Source organism: Salvelinus namaycush, chromosome 16, assembly GCF_016432855.1.
Source record: "Salvelinus namaycush isolate Seneca chromosome 16, SaNama_1.0, whole genome shotgun sequence".
Lineage (NCBI taxonomy): Eukaryota > Metazoa > Chordata > Actinopteri > Salmoniformes > Salmonidae > Salvelinus > Salvelinus namaycush.
Window position 1 is genome coordinate 38,647,738 of NC_052322.1, and position 25,625 is coordinate 38,673,362.

General features: G+C 44.4%; 1 protein-coding gene and 1 pseudogene across 2 annotated transcripts; one reads left to right on the forward strand and one right to left on the reverse strand.

Moving 5' to 3' along the window:
- Positions 1-427: 427 nt before the first annotated feature.
- LOC120061666 lies at positions 428-6,932 on the forward strand (annotated as a pseudogene).
- Positions 6,933-11,334: 4,402 nt separating this feature from the next.
- Positions 11,335-24,989, reverse strand: LOC120061421 (short transient receptor potential channel 4-associated protein-like). Of its 2 annotated transcripts, XM_039011217.1 has the most exons (19): positions 24,861-24,989; positions 24,208-24,336; positions 23,930-24,046; positions 23,772-23,829; positions 23,618-23,673; positions 23,204-23,332; positions 22,718-22,919; positions 21,644-21,832; positions 19,125-19,267; positions 18,544-18,672; positions 18,380-18,438; positions 18,140-18,241; positions 17,954-18,037; positions 17,780-17,870; positions 17,539-17,679; positions 17,284-17,395; positions 13,994-14,106; positions 13,571-13,777; positions 11,335-12,978 (listed from the first exon to the last, which is right to left on the reverse strand). In XM_039011217.1, the coding sequence occupies exons 1-19, from the start codon at positions 24,975-24,977 to the stop codon at positions 12,841-12,843; spliced, it is 2,316 nt and encodes a 771-aa protein (XP_038867145.1). In that variant the 5' UTR covers positions 24,978-24,989; the 3' UTR covers positions 11,335-12,840. The 2 variants fall into 2 exon arrangements, with proteins under 2 accessions (XP_038867145.1, XP_038867146.1); XM_039011218.1 differs by lacking the exons at positions 23,772-23,829; positions 24,208-24,336; positions 24,861-24,989 and having other exon boundaries at positions 23,930-24,014.
- Between the last annotated feature and the right edge of the window lie 636 nt (positions 24,990-25,625).

Below are 25,625 nucleotides of genomic sequence, written 5' to 3' on the forward strand. Positions count from 1 at the left end.
TCTGAATCAGAGAGACTCTCCCTCTATGTGGGCGATATTTTGTTTCACAACCAAGCGCTCTCTCTCTCTCTCAACAAAGGCAAGAGGCGCACGATTGTTGACAACGCCTACATTGACATGCTGTGCAGTAAGTCTACAACAATACAACCAATTCTATATAAAGATAGAAGCTGTGTCATGTTGGAATTATTTAATCTACATTTAGATTAAATATGTTCACAACGCTTACACAACGTTTAAAAATAGTACGTATGTAATAAGTAAGTAAATGCCTAAAAATATAAATATATTCTGGTAACTCTGGGCCATATGTTTTCTCAATACATCATGAGAATCAATCCATGCTTTTGGGATAGAGTTTTATCTGTTCATAGTTCTCCAAGTTTCCAAGCTTTTGACAGGGTGTCTTCTTGTTGATCTTCCATACATGTTATTGATGTCCACCAATCCCTTCGACTACCACTTTTGCTCCCAAGGTGTGACAACAGTGGAGAACGTGAATGAGGAGGAGGAACTGTTGGCCACAGATGACTGCCTTTTTCTACTAATGATCTTTCCTCCGCTTACTATGTGAAGTTTTCTCTCCTTACTCTCTGGTCTCTGACCTCTCTCTCTCTCTCTGCCTGACCCCTCCTCCGTATGCAATGGACAGTCTGGGCTTCACTACTGAGGAGAAGTACAGCTGCTATAAAATAGTGGGGTCCATCATGCACTTTGGCAACACGAAGTTCAAGAAGGTTCGGAGAGAGGAGCAAGCAGTCAGTCCGACTTCATGTCTGATTAAACAGACTATAGTGCATCGTTTACTCTATAATGTTAACATCCTCAGTATGATTGTCAACCTGAGCATTCCTATTCTTTAAACTGGAATGCCATACCGTTATGATAGGGTTTTTGTAAAACTATTTTGCAAACACAATGTCAATATGAAACACCACCCAATCAGTGACAATAATCAGTGAAGGCTGATTGGGTGGTGTTTCATATTGACATTGTGTTTGCAAAATAGTTTTACAAAAACCCTATCATAACGGTATGGTATGGTTAACGGTATGGCTGTCATTGTAAATAAGAATTTGTTCTTAACTGACTTTCCTAGTTAAATAAAGGTTACATTTATTTTATATATTTTTTTAATAAGTAGACTTCAAGCTAATATTATCCACATTGCCAATATTGTTTTCTGAGTAAAGTCAGTGATTTACTGTAACAGCTATATGTTCCCTTTTTTTAGGTGAACTACTCAGTTGGAGCTCTAGCCAAATCCACCTACAACCGCATGTTCAACTGGATGATGAGCCGGATCAACAAGAGCCTCTACAAGGCCCTGCCAAGACAGCCGGATCAACAAGAGCCTCTACATGGCCCTGCCAAGCCAGCCGGATCAACAAGAGCCTCTACATGGCCCTGCCAAGACAGCCGGATCAACAAGAGCCTCTACACGGCCCTGCCAAGACAGCCGGATCAACAAGAGCCTCTACACGGCCCTGCCAAGACAGCCGGATCAACAAGAGCCTCTACACGGCTCTGCCAAGACAGCCGGATCAACAAGAGCCTCTACACGGCCCTGCCAAGACAGCCGGATCAACAAGAGCCTCTACACGGCCCTGCCAAGACAGCCGGATCAACAAGAGCCTCTACACGGCCCTACCAAGACAGCCGGATCAACAAGAGCCTCTACACGGCTCTGCCAAGACAGCCGGATCAACAAGAGCCTCTACACGGCCCTGCCAAGACAGCCGGATCAACAAGAACCTCTACACGGCCCTGCCAAGACAGCCAGATCAACAAGAGCTTCTACACGGCCCTGCCAAGACAGCCGGATCAACAAGAGCCTCTACACGGCCCTGCCAAGACAGCCGGATCAACAAGAGCCTCTACACGGCCCTGCCAAGCCAGCCGGATCAACAAGAGCCTCTACACGGCCCTGCCAAGACAGCCGGATCAACAAGAGCCTCTACACGGCCCTGCCAAGACAGCCGGATCAACAAGAGCCTCTACACGGCCCTGCCAAGCCAGCCGGATCAACAAGAGCCTCTACACGGCCCTGCCAAGACAGCCGGATCAACAAGAGCCTCTACACGGCCCTGCCAAGCCAGCCGGATCAACAAGAGCCTCTACACGGCCCTGCCAAGACAGCCGGATCAACAAAAGCCTCTACACGGCCCTACCAAGACAGCCGGATCAACAAGAGCCTCTACACGGCTCTGCCAAGACAGCCGGATCAACAAGAGCCTCTACATGGCCCTACCAAGACAGTTCTTCGTCGGTCTATTGAATATTGAAGGGTTTCTGATCTTCGAGGTAGGCCTACACATTGCCTCTAACAAAATTTTGCATTTTATATTGTCTTTTTCCTGACTGTTTCAGCTCATAAACCTCTCCTTCTTTTCAACCCTCCTTCTCTCTATCTCTCCATGCTCCACTCAGGTTCAACAACTTTGAGCAGCTGTGCATAAACTTCCCCAACGAGAAACTGCAACAGTATTTCAACCACCACATGTTCATCCTGGAGCTGGTGGAGTATAAGAGGGAGGGTATTGAGTGTACCTTCATCCACTTTGGCTTGGATCTACAAACCTGTATCAACCTCATAGAGAAGGTATGTGTCTGTTGTTTCAGCCATTCAAATAAGGGGCTAGAGCAGAGGGACCGGTACATTTAGCTTGTGAAGAGTGGTTTGATTTCTGTGTGATTTACTCTCGTTTTTTTTCCTGCAGTCCATGGGCATACAGTATACTGTTCATCCTGGAGGAAGAATGCAAGTTTCAAAAGGCCACTGATGTCAGCTTTAAGACCAAGCTGTATGACAACCATGTGGGCAAGTCTCCCAACTTCATCAAGCCACGGCTCTGACAAGAAACGTAAATACGAGACCCACTCTGAGCTGGTGCACTACGCTGGAGTGGTAAGTGCTCCAGTCTGTTTATTTGAAACATTTGCTCCTTTTTTAAACAGTTAAAACATGTGGTCTTCATGACACTTGATATTAATCAATGTTAAAGGTATTATTTCTCACCATTGACTCATCCTCTCCCGTCACCCATCTCCAGGTACCGTACAACATCAGAGGGTGGCTGGACAAAAGCAGAGACCCCTTAGATGAGACAATAGTCACCTGCTTACAGGGATCATTTAATAAACTGTTGGCATGCCTTTTAGAGAACATTATCAGTAGCGATGCAGCTATTGACAGTGACACAACTTTACATTTTCACATATTTTAAAGTGAAACTACACTAAATAGGGAAATGAAGTCATCGTGATCTACAGTTTGACTGTTCAGCTGCTGATTCAAAAGACAGAGTCCAAAGAGAAGAGGAAGAGAAAGGGGCCTCCTTCCAGACCGTGTCACAGCTTCACAAGGTGTGTAAGAGTGACGTAGAGACAGGCTGGCATTACCAGAGTGTCTCTAGGTGTCGGAGTTGTGTGGTTTAGTAGAGATCAGAAGGGGAGTATTTAGAGGTGCTCTGTTTGTTTTTCCTGAGTCACGATGACCTGCCTTGAGTTGAGAGGGAGGTAGTTAAGACTTGCAGTGATGTTTAGGTAACTCAGCTCATGAACATCACTTTAAGTCTGTGCTACCTCCACTCTTTCATGCCTCTGACGGAGGACAAGGATGAGGTAAGATTGACTCTTTCAGTCATCTTTGTCCCAGGAGGCATGGACCCATTCCAGGTCCTTCAGCAGTTACAGTGTAACGGAGTATTGGAGGGAATTCCGTATCTACAGGAAGGGCTTGCCCAACCGGATCCTCTATGCAGAGTTCAAACTACGATGGGCATAGTACCTCTGTAACACATACATGTAGAACTTTGAAAACACAGAGACACAAACACGTGTACCATCTTATTATCAAAATGGCAATAATGTGAAGAATCAAGGACTTACGTGTTCCCTGCTGTGTGTGCTATCCTGTGCAGGTATCGTATCCTGAACCCCATGGCTATCCCTGAGGAATCCTTTCAGGACAGCAGGAAGGCTGTGGAGAAGCTGCTGAGATCACAGGACATTGACCACACCCAGTACAAGTTTGGAATGAATCACCAAGGTGGGTACTGTATGACTGGTACTGGTGCACCTGAATGAGTTTGGAGCTGGATTCTTGTGTTTTGAGATCTCATCTCCAGTTGTGCCTGGTGTTGTGGCTGAAGCTTTAAGCATATGGCCACTCCTCATCGGTTGTCGTAATGTTTGGGACAGACTTACTTGTCAGTATGTGTCTCAGAGCATTTCGTATTATTCTGTACGTAGATCCAGGACAATCCATTTAGTATGATATATATTACATTTCGTATGGTAGGTATTATTTTGTGTCCATCACCCATTTCGTATGATATGTTACGAATTACAATTCATATATGTAACGAATTTGCAAAACGTACAATATGTTACAAATTCTATTTAGGTGGGGAAATAATGAAATAATGAAACATATATGCCTGATTGATTGAGGATAATGTGTGTATTAGTAGAGCTTTTTAGAAATGTGCTGTAAAGCAGTAGACTATAAAAGGTAGCTAGAGAAGCTTTGTCCTATGGCTTTCCACCCTTACATGTCCCTGTCATGTGTCCAATGAACTGGTCAGTCAACAGGTGAGCGTGGTCTAGATCCCTCCCACCCCTCTTTGTTCTAAATTAGATCTGTGTGTGCCCTGCTTACCAAATATGGCCTGGTGGGCGCAGGCCATTGTCTCATTTGCTTTACAATAGTGGGTGCTGGGAGACAGCAAGCATGCTGGCCGGGGGAAGTAAATCAATAGTGAATCACTGGCAAGGCAAGACAGGAGACACACTGTGGGTCAGGTAGAGGGTATTTTATTATGTGAAACTCCAGCCCTCTGTGAAACCAGAGGACTTAATCCCTTATTACCTGGCCAGTTATTCCAGCTATGTGGAGGCTCTGAACTCCAGGCTCCATGGACAAAGGGGACCAGGGAGAATGGGTTATTATTAATATGGGGCTGGAGGACATGACAGGTGCTGTTCTTTAAGGGCCATGTGTCAACCCCTCCTGTTTTAGTAAGTGCCAGTTAGCGCCCGGAGGTTACAACAGGCTATTTCCACCAGGACCACACACACACACACACACACACACACAATGTAAAGCAAGCAAGTTCTGACACGCTCACCACACACATACTTCACGCATGCCATGTACATACCGACAAACTTGGGGGCAAATACACACACTAACAAAACACTCACACACAATTCGCATAGAAAACACTACTAAAAACGTTTTTGGTTGTGCCTGAAAACTCAAAATACAGAGCCGTCCCAGTGGAACCGCTTCACGTGTGATCTTTATTTCTCCTCCAACATCTTGCGTCTCTCCAGACTCATGAGTTGGCCCTGCCGCATGGCGAGGATCTGACAGCCTCTCATGGGGTGGCAGGTAGCCTAGTGGTTAGAGCGTTGGGCCAGTAACTAAAAGGTTGCTGGATCGAATCCCCGAGCTGACAAGGTAAAAATCTGTCGTTCTGCCCCTGAACAAGGCAGATAACCCACTGTTCCCCAGTAGGTCGTCATTGTAAATAAGAATTTGTTCTTAACTACCTTGCCTAGTTAAATACAAAAAAATGTCCCCCAATAGCTCTGCCCAGGAGGACACACAACCTGGTTTCAGAGCATTTAGTATTATTCTGTACGGAAATCCAAGTCACTCTGTTTAGTATATATTATGTTTGGTATGGTTACATAAAATAAATAAATTAAGGCAAAAATATGAACATTAGTCCCAAATGTCATTCCTTTTTAAATTCAGACCTTAGGAGAATGGTTTTTGTGCACTCTTTTCACCCATGAATAGAGATTAATCCAGTAAAACATCTTGGCGTTTACAGTGGTGAAGAACTGGCCCTGCTTTTCTTCAAGCTCAGGCCTCTCCTGAGGAGCGCCACGGCAGAGGAACTGGCCCTGCTTTTCTTCAAGCTCAGGCCTCTCCCGAGGAGTGCCACTGCAGAGAAGGTACTGGCCCTGCTTTTCTTCAAGCTCAGGCCTCTCCTGAGGAGCGCCACGGCAGAGGAGGAACTGGCCCTGCTTTTCTTCAAGCTCAGGCCTCTCCTGAGGAGCGCCACGGCAGAGGAGGTGCTGGCCCTGCTTTTCTTCAAGCTCAGGCCTCTCCTGAGGAGCGCCACGGCAGAGGAGGTGCTGGCCCTGCTTTTCTTCAAGCTCAGGCCTCTCCTGAGGAGCGCCACGGCAGAGGAGGTGCTGGCCCTGCTTTTCTTCAAGCTCAGGCCTCTCCTGAGGAGCGCCACGGCAGAGGAACTGGCCCTGCTTTTCTTCAAGCTCAGGCCTCTCCTGAGGAGCGCCACTGCAGAGAAGGTACTGGCCCTGCTTTTCTTCAAGCTCAGGCCTCTCCCGAGGAGTGCCACTGCAGAGAAGGTACTGGCCCTGCTTTTCTTCAAGCTCAGGCCTCTCCTGAGGAGCGCCGCGGCAGAGGAGGAACTGGCCCTGCTTTTCTTCAAGCTCAGGCCTCTCCTGAGGAGCGCCACGGCAGAGGAGGAGTTTGCCAAGTTGAAGGACGTGTTTGACAAGTCGGAGGCAAAGCACAAAGGGGTGCAGGAGAGACAGGTGGCCCTGATCCAGGAGAAGAATGACCCGGCCCTACAGCTGCAGGCAGTGAGTGTTTACAGATAACATCAATATATTACACTGTACAACAGGATACCGTCAAGATAAGGATCAATGAGATAAGATAAAGTAAACATGTAGAAATATGATCAGACAAGGTAAATGTAGACCTAATCAGAATAGACCAGAAACGATTAGGCCATAAATCAAGATAAGAGATGCTAAGAAGATGTACTAAACAGGAAGTCTCTCTCTGTGTGACCCCTGACCCCCAGGAGCAGGACAACCTGATGGATGCAGAGGACTACTGTGACCTGCTGATCAAGGCCAAGGTCATAGAGCTGAAGAAGACTTGAGGATGAGGAGATGAACGCCAGTCTGAACGCCAGTCTGAACGCCAGCCTGAACGCCAGCCTGAACGCCAGCCTGAACGCCAGTCTGAACGCCAGCCTGAACGCCAGCCTGAACGCCAGCCTGAACGCCAGTCTGAACGCCAGCCTGAACGCCAGCCTGAACGCCAGCCTGAACGCCAGCCTGAACGCCAGTCTGAACGCCAGCCTGAACGCCAGCCTGAACGCCAGCCTGAACGCCAGCCTGAACGCCAGCCTGAACGCCAGCCTGAACGCCAGCCTGAACGCCAGCCTGAACGCCAGCCTGAACGCCAGCCTGAACGCCAGCCTGAATGCCAAGAAACACAAGCTGGAGGACGTGTGCGCAGAGCTGAAGAAAGACAGATCTGGAGATCACCATGGCCAAGGTGGAGAAGGAGAGACATGCCACAGAGAACAAGGTGAGCAGGGAGGGATTAGTCTGGGTACCAGTCTGTTTAACTACCGTTCTACTCCTTGCCCCTCCTTGTAATGCTAAACATTTTTGGCCAATGACATGGAGTGGAATGTTAGCTAAACAGACTGGTACCCAAGCTAAGGGGGTATATATGGGTGGCTCAATGCCCGCAGATATACTTTTCAGCATTCCTGTAGTGTAAACCTCTGATCAGTCAATTTACTGTGCTGTATATATCAGATACACTACATGGCCAAAGGTATGTGGACACGTGCTCATTGAACATCTCATTCCAAAATCATGGGCATTAATATGGAGTTGGTTCCCCCTTTGCTGCTATAACAGCTTCCACTCTTCTGGGAAGACTTTCCACTAGATGTTGGAACATTGCTGCGGGGACTTGCTTCCATTCAGCCACAAGAGAATTAGTGAGATCAGGCGCTGATGTTGAGCGATTAGGCCTGGCTCGCAGTCGGCATTCCAATTCCAGTTCGATGGGGTTGAGGTCAGGGCTCTGTGCAGGCCAGTCAAGTTCTTCCACACCGATCTCAACAAATCATTTCTGTATGGACCTCGCTTTGTGCACAGGGGCATTGTCATGCTGAAACAGGAAAGGGCCTTCCCCAAACTGTTGCCATAAAGTTGGAAGCACAGAATTGTCTACAATGTCATTGTATGCTGTAGCATTAAGAGTTCCCTTCACTGGAACTAAAGGGCCTAGCCTGAACCACGAAAATCAGCCCCAGACCATTATTCCTCCTCCACCAAACGTTACAGTCGGGCAGGTAGTGTTCTCCTGGCATCTGTGAAACCCAGATTCGTCCATCAGACTGTCAGATGGTGAACGTGATTCATCACTCCAGAGAACGCATTTCCGCTCTTCCAGAGTCCAATGACTGTGAACTTTCATATTTATACCACATTGTTTGTTCCCCCTTTCTGTCCTCAGGTGAAGAACCGGATGGAGGAGATAGGTGTTCTGGGCGAGTCCATGCTGAGCCTGACCAAGGAGAAGGCAGCCCTGCAGGAGGCCTACCAGCAGGCCCTGACAAACCTGGCCCTGACTAACCAAGGTCAAGCTGGAGCAGCAAGTGGACTATGTTAGTAAAGGGACATGAAAAACACACTTCACCATATACAGTAGCCTAACTAGCTCCTTAGTTAAACACATAGCGTCTGTCAATCATTAGAATGATGGGTCACACGGCACAGCATTACTTTGTTATTAATTTGTCAGAAAGTTAACTGACCTCGAGAAGCTAACCAAACTCACCTTTCTCTGCTTCTCGCTCTGTGTAGCAGAGTATAATTGTAGGCTAGTGGAACCGGAGGCTATGATACCAAGATGTCCTTCAGCCAGAACACTAAGAAACAACTGTAGGAGAACAAGTTCAGAGGTCACACTTAGGTTAACTAAGTGGTCACCCGTACACAGTGCTTTCAGAAAGTATTCAAACCCCTTGACTTTTTCAACATTTTGTTAAGTTACAGCCCTATTCCAAAATGTATTAAATTGTTCCCCCCCCCTCCTCAATCTACACACAATACCCCATTACGACAAAAAGCAAAAACATGTTTTTAGAATGTTTTGCTAATTTATTTTAAATATAAAACTGAAATGTCACATTTACATAAGTATCCAGACCCTTTACTCAGTACTTTGTTGAAGCACCTTTGGCAGTGATTACAGCATCAAGTTTTCTGGGGTTTGACGCTACAAGCTTGGCACACCTGTATTTGGGGAGTTTCTCCCATTCTTCTCTGCAGATCCTCTCAAGCTCTGTCAGGTTGGATGGGGAGCGTCGCTGCATGGCTATTTTTAGGTCTCTCCAGAGATGTTCGATCAGGTTCAAGTCCAGGCTCTGGCTTGGCCACTCAAAGACATTCAGAGAGTTATCCGGAAGCCACTCCTGCATCGTCTTGGCTGTGTGCTTAGGGTCGTTGTCCTGTTGTAAGGTGAACCTTCAACCTAGTCTTAGGTCCTGAGCGCTCTGGAGCAGGTTTTCATCAAGGATCTCTCTGTACATTGCTCCGTTCATCTTTCCCTTGATCCTGACTTGTCTCCCAGTTCCTGCCACTGAAAAACATCCCAACAGCATGATGCGGCCACCACCATGCTTCACCGTAGGGATGGTGCCAGGTTTACTCCAGACGTGACACTTGCCATTCAGGCCAACGAGTTCAATCTTGGTTTCATCAGACCAGAGAATCTTGTTTCTCATGGTCTCAGAGTCTTTAGGTGCCTTTTGGCAAACTCCAAGTGGGCTGTCATGTGCCTTTTACTGAGGAGTGGCTTCTGTCTGACCACTCTATCATAAAGGCCTGATTGGTGGAGTGCTGCAGAGATTGTTGTCCTTCTGGAAGGGTCGCCCATCTCCACAGAGGAACTCTGGAGCTCTGTCAGAGTGACCATTGGGTTATTGGTCACCTTCCTGACCAAGGCCCTTCTCCCCTTATTGCTCAGTTTGGCCGGGCGGCCAGCTCTAGGAAGAGTCTTGGTGGTTCCTAACTTTTTCCATTTAAGAATGATGGAGGCCACTGTGTTCTTGAGGACCTTCAATGCTGCATACATTTTTTGGTACCCTTCCCCAGATCTGTGCCAACACAATCCTGTCTCAGAGCTTTACAGACAACTCCTTCAACCTCATGGCTTGGTTTTTGTCAACTGTGGGACCTTTAATATAGACAGGGGTGTGCCTGTCCAATCAATTAAATTTACCACAGGTAGACTCCAATCAAGTTGTAGAAACATCTCAAGGATGATCAATGGAAACATGATGCACCTGAGCTCAATTTCGAGTCTCATAGCAAAGGGTCTGAATAGTTATGTAAATAAGGTATATTTTTTAAAACCTGTTTTCACTTTGTCATTATGGGGTATTGTGTGTTGATTGATAAGGAAAATTAGTTTTGTCAATTTTAGAATACGGCTGTAATGTAACGAAATGTAGATAAAGTCAAGTGGTCTGAATACTTTCCAAATAAATTGTATATCCAGCATTTTTGTCAGAATTGCTCAGGCTCAGTAAATTTGGTTCGGGTTCATTGATAGACAGCGATATTTAAATCTTGTTTTACGCAAATTTAAGTCAGGACTGAGACTAAACCACTCACCACCTCTTGGAAAGCCATACTGGTATGTCTTTTGCATAGAGATGTGTGTAATTGTCCCACAGAAATATAAAACCTATCCCAGGGTTAAGACTGAGGTGGGATTTGCTCCTTTCATATTTATTTTCATCCCAACTCCCCAGTCCCTGCCGATGACAAGCATACCCATAACATGATGCTGCCACCACAATACTTGAACATACAAAAAGGATCTACAACATTGCATTCACTCCATAATACTGGCCTGTATGACAAAGTGTAAAGAAAGAAGCCTGTGTTCAAAAAAGACATTCGGTTTGCAACGAGGCTGTTAAAACCCACAAATAAATTAACTTTTTGGTCTAAAATAAAAACGACAGGGTTGGGTCAAGTTCAATACAACAGAGTGAAACTCTCCATTTACAAATATTGTGGTGGCAGCATCATGTTATGGGTATGCTTGTCATCGGCAGGGACTGGGGAGTTTGTTAGGATCAAAAGAAATATGAAAGTAGCAACGCCCAGGTAAAATGTAGCAGGAAAACCCACCCGTCTTCTGAAATGGCTTTCCAAGACGTGTGGAGTGTTCTTGAGTGGTCTAGTCTCAGGCCTGACTTAAATCTGCTTGCAGAATTAAGTGGAGGCCAGCTAGTACTCCTGGATTAAACTCTTGTGCTTTCAGATGACTGCAATGGGTGTTAAGTGTTTGACATGTGTGTTCAAATAGCAATGATTTGTGATAGACTAACACAAACCAACGCCATGTTAAAATATTAAATAGCCTTTGACCGGACTGTCCATTGTCAACAATAGATTGTACTTTACATCCATGTGTTGTAGTGAATTAAAGCACTTAAATAAAGAGACAAGACAGAGCCAAAGTGGTGTTCTGTTATTTATCTCAATCGCTTTACAAAGTGAAGTTACAGATACTTACCTGTGTATTAGATGAACACACACACATACTCTCACTCACTTTCTGAGAAGAGCTCAGACATAAGCCCAGTGCCACATACAGATACACATTCTGAAACAGGGAGTCTCGTATCCTCATGCCATAAGTTAAGCATCTTTCCTAACGTTACTTAGGATGGCCAGTCAGGTCCCCTCTGTGTTGTCAGACCCAAGACATTCATGCTTCTGGTGAGTCCATGTTCCAGAGCCTTGTGTCGACCTTGTCCTTCACCTAAATACTTTATCATTTACATGGATCATTTCATTAAATATAGAGTCCCTTTTTAGACCACCAAAATAAAACAATTGCTTGTCCCTTAAATATCAATGTTTTGGTCCCACTTGTATTAAATGTCCCTAAAACATTTTGACATAGTAATTACATACCGTTAGATACAGAGTAATGTTCTTTTCCCAGTTTGTGTACTTACACATTGCGTTGACTGCACAACAATATGTATTTAACATGCTTTATATCTGCAAACAAATTCAAATTGATTGTGTTAAAACATCTCCTTCGTGTTCGACTATTACACTAGCATCAAAACAGGTAGACCAGTTGTAAGTACTAACCCTGTATATGTACCAGTGTAATTACCATGTAAATGCAGAGTTTTGGCACCACTCAATATGAAGTTGGACCGTCGTTTTTTGCCAGAGGGTAGGAGGGTTTCCACTAGTTACCACAGCCACAAAGACTAAATGGGCTATATCATAATAATTCATATAAACAAAAATGAGCATTTTAGTCCTAATTTAAGATTAGACATAAGGTTAGCAGTGCGGTTAAGGTTCGGTTTGAAATCACATTTTAAGAATAGAAATGAGAAAAATAGGCAAGGGTTATGACTTTGTGGCTGTGGTAACTAGTGACAACAGGGTACGAGAAATCATCTCCCTTCTGTTAGTGAAAGGCTGCTGATTGGCTGACTGTTTTCCCCCACAGATAAAACAGAATGGAAACTCCAGCATGTGACACACCCCAACACAGCTATACACCAGAGGAGGCTGGTGGGAGGAGCTATAGGAGGACAGGCTCATTGTAATGGCTGGAACGGAATAAATGGAACGGTATCAAACACAAACAAACCCATTTATTCCATGCTAGCCATTACAATGAGCTCGTCCTCCTATAGCTCCTCTCCCCAGCCTCCACTGCTACACACACACACACACACGACACAAGCATACGCATCCACTCCTACAGCCAATACTCACACACCCACTAAAGCATATCCACACACACACTAACAAATGCAAAAATACATACACATGCCCAAAACTGTGCACACAGTCATTCTGTACACCGATGGATCCCTGAATAACAGCTATGTGAAGAAGTGAGCGCTCAGATCTGTTCAGTCTTCAGGTGATTGAGACATTTCTCTCTTCTTTCCATCCCCCCCATCTTTTCCAGAGACAACTTCGCAGGGACTAAACTTCCAGAAAGTCTCTACCCAGATCCATGTAGGCCTCGTCGATATAGCTGGCTATGGCACATAGTGAAGTCCGGTCTGAGTCCAACAGAACCGACACGGTCTCCTTCCAATAGGTGAAGAGGATACAGGAGCTCTGTTGCAGATAGGAGGAGAGAGAGAATGTTACGAGGGGAGAGAGAGTGATAGGAGAAAGAGAGAGTGATAGGAGAAAGAGAGAGTGATAGGAGAAAGAGAGAGTGATAGGAGAAAGAGAGAGTGATAGGAGAAAGAGAGAGTGATAGGAGAAAGAGAGAGTGATAGGAGAAAGAGAGAGTGATAGGAGAAAGAGAGAGTGATAGGAGAAAGAGAGAGTGATAGGAGAAAGAGAGAGTGATAGGAGAAAGAGAGAGTGATAGGAGAAAGAGAGAGTGATAGGAGAAAGAGAGAGTGATAGGAGAAAGAGAGAGTGATAGGAGAAAGAGAGAGTGATAGGAGAAAGAGAGAGTGATAGGAGAGAATGATATAGAAAGGGAAAATCTAGTCAGTTGCACAACTGAATGTATTCAACAGAAATGTGTTCTCATTTAACCCAAAGAGAGAGATACATCAGTAAGTCAGTCAACCAGAATAGGACAGAACATGGTTTAGTGTACAGATGACCTAATACAGAATTACCACCATAGAGTAGGCAGCATTCAAGGAACAATGGTCGGTGTGTGTGTGAGCGCATTGGGGAGGACACTCACGTTCTCCAGACAGGTGCTGTCCTTGTCCTTGTTGAGGTAGTGGCGCTGCCAGAAGCGCAGCAGGTTGTGGAAGTTGTTGAGCAGGCAGCCGGGGTACTTCTCTGTGTACTCCTTCTCTCTCAGGGCGTTGAGGTAGAAGGACAGCTTGCCCCGTCTCCTGGCCAGCATCAATACCACCAGGCTGGTGTTCAGACAGCTCACATTCTCCTAACATTGGTAGGGTCCAGCCACCATCAAACAGAAGGGAAAGGATCACAGTCCGTTAACATGTAGATGATCCAGACAAGTGTATGTCTCAATATGAGAAACAAGAAATAGAGGAATGTAAAGTCTATGATAACTAGAAGGAGGATGCAATGCCATGACAGTCATTAGCATTACAGTAAACCTGACAACAGACGATGGGATAGGGGGGTTCCTTGCCTGTGTGAGCGTCTGCACGTTGATGATGTTGACGAGCTTGAAGAGGATGGTTAGTCTATTCTCCACACGGACCATGTAGGACAACAGACTGCACTCTGACAGCACCTCTGCAACTACAGGGCAGACAGACAGACAGACAGACAGAGAGACAGACAGACAGAAAAAAAGACAGACATGGAGGAGTCAGAGGTGGATTTCTACGAACACCAAGAGTAGACATAACCCACTGGTTGAATCAATGTTGTTTCCACGTCACTTCAACCTAAAAAAAATGTATATGACATTGAATCTTTGAACCTAAAGCCAATGACATGGTTTTATTTAATTTCACATTGAATTCACATTAGTTGACAACTCAACCAAATGTAAATCAAAACTTGACGTTGAACTGATGTCTGTGCCCAGCGGGAATATTTCACTACTTCAAAGCCTCCTGATGCTTCAAGTGAGCTTACTTTTATTTTACCAGGCTGGTAAAATAAAGAACACATTCTTATTTACAATGACTGCCTGGTTAATTCTTAAAAGTCTACGCTGTTGTGGGGGTTCTAAGCTGATACATGGAATTGTTTTAAGATGGTCATACTATGGATCATTTAGCTATTGGGTTTAGAATTTTTTTAATAAAATATACATTTTGGCCTTTAGAAACACATTGAATAACACATTCATAAGATGGCAAACAAAAAAAGACAGTCCAAAAATAAAATCATAAGTAACAAGGTTTTGACGTGTCTGTCCTATATCTAGGAGATAAGCTCAGGGTATATATCCTGAGCATTTTTATTTTCAGCACAAAAAAAATTGCTAACATTTCTAAACCTTTTTTCGCTTTGTCATTATGGGGTATTGTGTGTAGATTGCTGAGGATATAAATATTTTTTTTATCCAAAAATATATTCCACATTTTGTTACGTTACTGCCTTATTCTAAAATGGATCAAAAAATATTTATATCCAAAAAATAATAAACTAAAACAGAAATACCTTATTTACATAAGTATTCAGACCCTTTACTATGAGACTCGAAATGGAGCTCAGGTGCATCCTGTTTCCAATGATCATCCTTGAGGTGTTTCTACAACTTGATTGGAGTCCACCTGTGGTAAATTCAATTGATTGGACATGATTTGGAAAAGGACACACCTGTCTATACAAGGTCCCACAGTTGACAGTGCATGTCAGAGCAAAAACCAAACCATGAGGTCGAAGGAATTGTCCACAGAGCTCCGAGACAGGATTGTGTCGAGGCATAGATCTGGGGAAGGGTAGCAAAATATTTCTGCAGCATTGAAGGTCCCCAAGAACACAGTGGCCTCCATTAAATGGAAGAAGTTTGGAACCACCAAGACTCTTCCTAGAGCTGGCCGCCCGGCCAAACTGAGCAATAGGAAGAGAAGGGCCTTGGTCAGGGAGGTGACCAAGAACTCGATGGCCAATCTGACAGAGCTCCAGAGTTCCTCTGTGGAGATGGGAGAACCTTCCATCAGGACAACCATCTCTGCAGCACTCTACCAATCAGGCCTTTATGGTAGAGTGGCCAGAGGGAAGAAACTCCTCTGTGAAAAGGCACATGACAGCCCGCTTGGAGTTTGCCAAAAGTCACCTAAGATTCTCTGGTCTGATGAAACCAAGATTGAACTATTTGGTCTGAATGGCAAGCGTCACATCTGGAGGAAACCTGGCACCATCCCTATGGTGAAGCGTGGTGGCAGCATCATGCTGTTGGGAAGTTTTTCAGCGGCAGGGACTAGGAGAATAGTCAGGATTGAGGGAAAGATGAACGGCGCAAAGTATAGAGAGATCCTTAATGAAAACCTGCTCCAGAGTGCTCAGGACCTCAGACTGGGGTGAAGGTTCACCTTCCAACAGGACAACGACCCTAAGCACACAGCCAAGACAACGCATGAGTGGCTTTGGGACAAGTCTCTGAATGGGCCCAACCAGAGCCCGGACATGAACCCGATTGAACAGCTCTGGAGAGGCCTAAAAATAACTGTGCAGTGACGCTCCCCATCCAACCTGACAGCGCTTGAGAGGATCTGTAGAGAATGGGAGAAACTCCCCAAATACAGGTGTGCCAAGCTTGTAGTGTCATACCCAAGAAGATGCTGTAATCGCTGCCAAAGTTGCTTCAACAAAGTACTTAGTAAAACGTCTGAATACTTATGTAAATGTGATTTTTTAAATTGTATATATCAATTAGCAAACATTTCTAAAAACCGGTTTGTCAAGAGTGTGCAAAGCTGTCATCAAGGCAAAGGGTGGCTACTTTGAAGAATCTCAAATATATTTTGATTTGTTTAACACTTTTTTGGTTACATGATTCCATTGGTTATTTCATAGTTTGTCTTCACTATTATTCTACAATGTAGAAAATAGTCAAAATAAGGGAAAAACACTTGAATGAGTAGGTGTGTCTAAACTTTTGTCGTTTTTTGGGGTCTGTACTTTACTATTTATATATTTGACAACTTTTACTTCACTACATTCCTAAAGAAAATAATGTACTTTTTACTCCATACATTTTCCCTGACAACCAAAAATACTTGATACATTTTGAATGCTTAGCAGGACAGGAAAATGGTAAAATTCACACACTTATCAAGAAAACATCCTTGGTCATCCCTACTGCCTCTGATCTGGTGGACTCACTAAACACACATGCTTTTTTGTAAATGATGTCTGAGTGTGCCCCTATCTATCCGTAAACTTAAAAAACAAGAAAATATAAGGAATGTGAAATATTAGTATTAAAAGTAAATGTAATTTCTAAAATATACTTAAGTATATTTAAAAACCTTTTACTCAAGTATTTTACTGGTTGACTTTCACTGGAGTCATTTTCTATTAGGTTATCTTTACTCAAGAATGACAATTAGGTACTTTTTCCACCACTCTCCACCACTGTGTGTGTGTGTACAATTGTTTTACACATATTTAAGTCCTTTTTTAGGATGCCACAAAACAACCTTCATACTTCCATCAATGTTTTTAAACTGGTACTGGTTACCTACAGACAAGTCTCGGGTCGTAGAGAAAAACGGAGAACACCATAGTGTTTGTGAGTTTGTTTGTAACCCAAACGGTTCGGACGCTACAAACAGAAATTGGCACGTCGATGGTACCGACTTCAGATGAATCCAGACACTTGTGGGGGCCGTAGAGCAAAACGGAGACCACCACTTAGATTGACGCACCGGTGTGTCAGTCGACTCTGGAGGGTGAACACGTTTCTACAGCCACAAACGTGTTCACCGGTAGGCCTAAGACTATTTTCTATGGACCTACCTCTCACATCGTCAGTCTGGCTCTCGAAGCGGTCCAGGGACAGAATGATACAGCGCACCAGCATGTTGGAGTCCACCAGAGAGCTGTTGATCTGGGTCATGAACGTCTGGAACTAACACAGGAAGCAGAAATGAAACCAAACATGTATTAAAAGGAAGTGATCTCTAGGGTTAAGCTAGAAAGTGGCCTGCACTCCCTTTCCATCGGTCTGATCCTCATTGTTTTGAAGTGCCTCTGCCCTGGGCCGTGTCCTACCTTCTCCTCTGTGTTGACGTATTTGTTGAACCTCTTGAAGGAGTCGATGTTGAACTTCATGAGTTCCCCCAGCAGGTCAAAGTAGCTCTGCAGCACGTCCCTGGACTTACAGCCACTGTCTATGATGCAGAACAGGATGTGCTGGAAGGACAGAGGAGGGATTTAATAGGTTTTAAATGAAGACTTGAAGGCGGTTCTATCATAGGTGTGTGTCTTCACTGCTTGGCAACAGCCTCCGTACCTCCAGCAGGCCTCTCTTGAGCAGGAACACCTGGTCAGCGTAGGAGGTGGATCCTCTCAGGAAGCTCTCCACCGCCCTCGCCTGCCAGAACCTAGACAGACAGGGGTTTAACACTTCTCTTCCTATACCTAATGACGTTTCACTAATTAACTCCTGGAGTCAACACACACTCACCTGAATGAGGATTCGGCCGGTTCTTTCTTCATGACTGAAAGTAGCCGTGTCAGGAGGCCCTTTTTACCATCACAGATTAGATTTCTATATATAGAGAGAAAATATCCAACGCAATGGAGGATTTGTCAAATTCAGAAACACAAAATGTCCTCCATCCCTATGCCCCTGGCTAACTAACAGCCCTACCTGTCCGTGTTGACGAGAGCCTCCACCTCAGGGATGTTGGCCTTCAGAGAGATGGCACTGAGCTCATTCAGCTCCTGAGCGTTCAAGAGGAGATACTTGTTCCTGAGAGGGAGGAGGAAAGAACAGACATGATCCAAATGACAGAGTCACTGAACATGATGGTACCAAACTCAGTACCAGACCCATATGTCTAATTCCACAGAAATACAGTTTAAATCATAGTGTCTGTACTGAACTCACTCATGATGGTCGCTGAAGCTCTGGAGTAGTCGTAGAAACTGGATTTTAAAGGAGATCTCCTGTGTGAGTGAGATCGAGAGAGGAGGACCAATGAGTGCTGCAATAGAGGTGCTTAGTGTTACAGTGCCATTGAGCCCATTCCCAGAGGAGACAGGTCTTCTTACCGGGCTGCAGTCACAGTTCTGGTTCTGGCCGTGGAGGACGTGGGTGGATGTCTGCTTTCTCCAGATCAGCTTGTCAAACAGGTTGTTGAGTCCTGGAATCAGTTTGAACTCTGCAAGCATTCTGTGAACCTGTTTACAAGGCACCATGTCTTTACAATCAAATGGATTCTATAAAACCCAGCCCGTATACCACAGGTATGACAGGACAGGTTATTTTTATTGGTCTAATTACATTGGTAACCAGTTCATAATAGCAATAAGGCACCTCAGGGGTTTGTGGTATATGGCCAATATACCACGGCTAAATGCTGTATCCAGACACTGCGTTGCATCTTGCCCAGGCACTCCGCGTTGCATCCTGCATAAGAACAGCCCTTAGCTGTGGTATATTGGCCATATACCACCCCCCCCAGGACTTACAGCTTAACTTTACATCAGCAGATGTCACAAAGTACTTAACAACCAACCTAAAACCACAAAAGGCAAGGAATGCAGAGGCAGAAGCACAGTGGAGAAACTTTACAATCTCAGTTACTGATTGAAGCCATTTCCTGACTAAAGTCCAGCTATCTGTGTCTCACCTGGTTCCTCTGGCGGCCTATGAGGAGCACACAGAGCACATAGAGAACCTCCACCTTGTACATGATCTCATGGACGATCTTCATGGACTGGGGCAGACTGTGCCTGAGAGGACTGGTGACCAGAGAGCTCTCGTCTGGCGACTCTGAGAAAGAAACAGCACAGTGCAAAGAAACACATTAAGACTCAGGGATGATAACTGGTGAGGGGCCCAAAAAGGTGACAAAAAAATTCAGTTAAATCCAAGAAAAGCTGTAAGATGCCTATTTTCCGAGTGGGGTCGTCACAATAACAATATTTTTACTAACCGTGTGATACACCAGGCCAAATATCACCATGGAGTAGTATTGTGATACTGCTAATAAATTATGCAGTCCTAAGCCAATGTAGCTTGTTATTAGTTAGCTATCCAGGTAACATGACCAAATAAGGTTGTTTGAGTAGCCCTCGAGTAGTTTAGAAATATAAAATGTGCGACAATTCGAGGTAGAAAAGGGGAGAAGGTAGTTCCAGAGGTTTGGGCTAGAAACTGGTAGTTTTCAGTGATGTAAAGGCACAAGAATGACTGTCTCTGTGCTCTGTTTTCCTCTATGGCACTCAGCCTAGTCAGACTGGCCTGCTTGTTCTTACAGAAGCTATTAAAAGATATATGTATCCACTACGCTCGCGCTGTGAGCCGCTCCAATAATTAAACAAATGTAACAGAAACCCCATCACTGTCTGCACAACCCCAGCCCACCATCACGGCTAAATAACATTTTAAAACTGATGGGGGATGCGCAGAAAGAACGGATGGAGAAGCAGCTGAGTAGGCTAATGGCTGGTTAGGGGATGTGGCTGTGTCCACAGCTGAGTAGGCTAATGGCTGGTTAGGGGATGATGCTGTCTGTCCACAGCTGAGTAGGCTAATGGCTGGTTAGGGGATGATGCTGTCTGTCCACAGCTGAGTAGGCTAATGGCTGGTTAGGGGATGATGCTGTCTGTCCACAGCTGAGTAGGCTAATGGCTGGTTAGGGGATGATGCTGTCTGTCCACAGCTGAGTAGGCTAATGGCTGGTTAGGGGATGATGCTGTCTGTCCACAGCTGAGTAGGCTAATGGCTGGTTAGGGGATGTGGCTGTCTGTCCACAGCTGAGTAGGCTAATGGCTGGTTAGGGGATGATGCTGTCTGTCCACAGCTGAGTAGGCTAATGGCTGGTTAGGGGATGATGCTGTCTGTCCACAGCTGAGTAGGCTAATGGCTGGTTAGGGGATGTGGCTGTCTGTCCACAGCTGAGTAGGCTAATGGCTGGTTAGGGGATGATGCTGTCTGTCCACAGCTGAGTAGGCTAATGGCTGGTTAGGGGATGATGCTGTCTGTCCACAGCTGAGTAGGCTAATGGCTGGTTAGGGGATGATGCTGTCTGTCCACAGCTGAGTAGGCTAATGGCTGGTTAGGGGATGATGCCGTCTGTCCACAGCTGAGTAGGCTAATGGCTGGTTAGGGGATGTGGCTGGCTGCTCAAACACAACATTGGATGATGAAGCTCAGTCTGATATGACATCACTGTAAACTCTGATGAGCTATTTGTAGAACAAGTAGGGATACATTCTGTTACGTTTCTCTCTTATTCTGATCTGTATTTTTTTTAAAGTGCATTGTTGGTTAGGGGCTCCTAAGTAAGCATTTCACTGTAAGGTGAACACCTGTTGTATTCGGTGCATGTGACTAATAACATTTGATTTGTGCTCAGCCATTAATATGAGAAACATATTAAATGTTATTAGTAACATGCGCCGAATACAACAAGTGTAGACCTTACCGTGAAATGGTAACCAACAATGTAGTTTAAGAAATAGAGTTAGAAAATATTTACCAAATAAACTAAAGTTAAAAAAATACAATAACGAGACTATATACAGGGGGTACCGGTACCGAGTCAGTGTGCAGTGGTACAGGTTAGAGGTAATTTGTACATGTAGGTAGGGGTGACGTGACCATGGATAGACAATAAACAGTGAGTAGCAGCAGTGTAAAAACAAATGGGGGGGGGGTCAACGTAAATAGTCCGGTGGCCACTTGATTAATTGTTCAGCAGTCTTATGGCTTAGGGGTAGAAGCTGTTAAGGAGCCTTTTGGTCCTAGACGTGGGACTCCGATACCACTTGCTGTGCTGTAGCAGAGAGAAAAGTCTATGACACTATTATTATACACCATTATTTAGTGATCACACAGGGAGATCTGTTTGCGCCTTTATTTTATAGCCCAATGGGTGATACACTCTGCACTTTGTCAGATTTTCTTTCTTTCAGATCTACACATTCACTTTGAAATCAAAACGGCCAAAAGTGACGAGTTCACATCCCTGAAGATTATGACATCACATGTGACTGTAAAGTGGGTCACATTCTGAACCGTATTACTGATGTAAGAAAACAGTGAACAACGGTCCGTTATACCGTCAGCATATATCAGATGACCGGAGCATGGCGTGTGGGCATGTGTGTGAGGGAGAGTGCATGTATTATCTACTGGTCTGACCTGTGCTGCTCTGCTCGGCGTCCTCTGTGGCCATCTGCATAAGAGCGTCCAGCACCAGGGCGTTGTCCAGCAAGGTGTACCAGTCTTGAAGCTCCAGTAACAGGCTGGATGCCCCCGAGGCCTCAGACACCTTCCTGGTAGCCAGCTTACACAGCCGCTCAATGAAGCCCGGGATGTTCAGCAGGGCCACTGATGCACACAGGGGTTAAATCAAAATTAAATCCCATGAATGACTGAAACTTAAGTCCATCTCAGCTCGCGTGCCACATCGGGATTTCCAAACTCAACGGAGAGCATCACAGATTGTTTTTAGGAATGATTTGTTTGCCAAAACAAAGGGCAGGTATTTGAAACTATACATGTCCATCTAGTTGTAGACGTTCACGTGTGGTCTTCAGTGTTTCTTTTAGACAAAATAAGCTATCAACCTAGCCCCCAAAAAGTGACTGAGAACTTTAACCCCTGAGCACAGGGAGAGAACAGATTATTTTATTATCAATTTACTGTTTCCATTAAAGTGGCAATCAGCAGTCAAAACAATAACAAAGCGTACTCCCCCGTCGCTGTTTCACTAAAAAGCTGCAGCATGGGGCTGGAGAAATGCAACCACTCTAAAATTCAAATAAACAGAAAAATCTAATCAAATCAAATTGTATTTGTCACATACACATGGTTATGTGTAGAGCTATGGATGCAAGGACTGACCATCCATGATATCAAAATTATACTTAGTTTACAAACATTGGAGTAAAACAATCGTATATTTTGGGTTCTGATGGGGTACGACAGTTGAACTAAGCGTATGAGGCATTTAGAAGTTATATAATCAATAGGTATATATCATTAAGTCCAAAAATGGATGTAACTACTGCAGATTGCCCCTTTAACTGAGTCCTAAGGAAACATTGAGAAGTACTAATCCATAATTATTTTTATCTCATTCATCGCTGAGCAAAAGAGGGACAAGTAATTTGCAAGGATTTTCTTCATTAAATGCTAGTCATATGAAGCATCATTATATGTGACAACACCTTCCATTCTCTCTCCCTGGTCTGATGGTGAGAGCTGTCTTACCCTGGTTGACTTCAGAGTGGGAAGGGCAGAGGTTGGTCTTCTGCTGGGCGTTTTTAGCCAGCAGTGTGTGCTTGTCATCGTTGCCCAGGTCCGGCTCAGTGATGGTGACTGACAGGATGCGGCAGAAGTTGGCCAGCTGCTGCTGGTTGAAGCTCTGGACCAGACTGGGCAGGTTGGGGATGCCCTCCAGCTGGATCATCTCCTGGAGCATAAAGATGAAGGTACAAGATAGTCATTCCACTTCAAACTGGCAAAGCAAAAATTATTCTGGAATGCTTCTTATCTGTTTCTAACTACAGAAACCATTTCATCCAAAATGATGGGTGTCATGGCTTGCTGAAATGGCATGGAACAATTCATTAACGTTTTTGTGAATCTTTTGGCCATTTAGGTTCAGTTTGATTTGATCAAAGTTCAGCAAATTTGAATGACCTGTGGTAACGGCAAATTTGTAAGGACTGACATAGTGATAGTATGCATCCTTACCTTCCTGACCCCAAGAATGTCCTCAATCAATGTGGCGGTTTGCAAAAATGTCTTCTTGTTTGACATGAGCGTAAACAAAAACATGACAAAGTCATCTCGTGATGCCAGACTTTTAGTGACTCCTTCCATCTGAAAGTGAGGGAAAGCTCATGATTAACCTTCCCTGACTAAAAGAAAGAGGGTGGACATCATCCTCTGTCAGACTGTGTGAAAGGAAAACTCCACCCAAAAACAATATTTTGGTATTTGTTTCATTAATCCATTGTTGACATAGTTCCAAAATGTTTTGCTTGTCAGCAATCAAGTTTTCAAGATATGTAACTTTCATATGATGCAGCGTTTGGCATCATACAGGGAGGATTTCTGTATTTCTTACATGCATTCAAACACTTTATCTTAGGCATTGATACTTACACATATACAACAATTGTACAGAACACTTAAACAATCCTTGACGAGGTCATCACTCACTGTAATGAGAACATATGTTAGAATATATATTGAAGGCATGAAAAAATTGGTTCCTCACATTTGCAAAACTATGACATAGGAATGTAATATGGTTTACTTTTAGGGAAATTTGTCTGCGTGGTGAGGGTGGGTCTCATCAGAATCTCCACTAGTAACTGAGGACAAAGGAGAAATTAAAACCCTGATACAGCAAATATGGTCACTGACAAGACCGTCGGCTCTATACACCTCTTTTTCAACATGTTGGAGACTCACATCAACGCCGCCAAAGAGGTCAAAAGTGTATGTGTTGGGAGAGGTGGACTCCTGTGCTGTTCTCCTGTCCTCTGTCACAAACGACATTGCCTCCATGGAGAGAAAAGATGCCACTTCCTACCACACCATAGAGAGAACACAAACACGTCATGAACAACATCTGTCAGCTCAGCAACAATTACCATCACAGCTACCACGAGGAAAACAAACATGAAACAGTCGCCTGTAAAGAGGGGCATTACAGCACCAACGAGGTCAGGGAAGAGTAATTATTGCACCTTGATAATGGAGTGGATCTGGGAGAGGTCACTGTTGAGGTGACTGCTGTCATACAGTCTCTGCAGCATCACTGGAATCCCATGCCACTTGGCCTGATGGTCCCTCTCTTGAAGTAGGGCCTCAGACATCTGAGGACAAGGAGGGAACACCATAGGAACAAGAAAATGATAGGGAAAATGCAGTACATAAATAAGCGATCCCCCTCTGAGTGTATATTAGACAGACAAGATATACACACACACGAGTCATTTCCCTAATTTGAGGGGCTATACCAGTTGATGTTTAAAATGTGATAGCTGTAGCCTGGAAGGGTTGCTGTGACAACTTTTCCAGTGATCAGCAAGGAAGCTAGCGGACATGGTGAAGGAAGTTTATTTTACTTCATTCACCATGGAGTGGAGTTCAGTCCGCTACAAGAAAGCCAGCCATCTTAGTGAAGTAGATAACGTAGTAGCTAGCATATTAACTTGTTAGCTAGCTAATAAAATGACTACCTACATACACTTCCACTACATTAGCCAGCCGTTTGCACAGCGCTCCGTTCCGAGTAGACGTAACGTTAGCTAGCTATCAACCTAGCCAGCTAGGTTTTCTCCGTCCCAAACCCTCATAATTTCAGCTTTTAGAAAGGATTACTAAATGTGTATTTTACCTCTGTGCCTCGACTAAGTCCCCCGCCACTGATTTGTCCATGTCTGATCCTTGTAAGTATGTTTTTATTACTATTTCTTCGGGTCCGAGAGGGCCCGAGTCGCTCTGTTGTCGCCATACTTCTTCCTCTTTTGCTTGTCTAACAGGAAGTTAAGGACTGTCGACGGCAGAGTTCGCACAGACCACCTAATGGTGTGCTATAGGAACTACAATTGTCTAACTAGAGATCGTAATTATTCAAGAAAAATGTTGTGGGTGGCGTATTTTTATGGTAGGTGGAAGAAGTTGAAACGTTTAAATTGTTAGAGTCTAGTGTTGAAAAATGGAGACTACTGTAGTAGTACAAGTACTAGTGACTGTATTATTTGTTGTAGTGGGATAGTAGCTGTTGGTGGAATAGTTACAGTGGAAGTAAATAGCGAATGCAGTGGTAGTGAAATAGACAAATGACTGTAGCCCAGTGGTAGTATAGTATTAGTAGTAGTAGCAGCTAGTTATTGCAATAGTTATTGTTATAGATAAGTACACCTGTTGTGAAGTAATAATTTGGGTTAGTTTATGATGTGTGGTTAGTGAGTGTGGGATTGTTATACTGGATTAATTTAGTGAGTGTGAGTGTGGGATTGTTATACTGGGTTAGTTTAGTGAGTTGGAGTGAGCTGTGTGAGTGGCCTAAACTCAACAAAGGCATAAGTGCTAACGTTAAACCTGCATGCGATTTATTTTAGAACGCATTTAATGTTTTGAAAGATAATGACCCACCGAA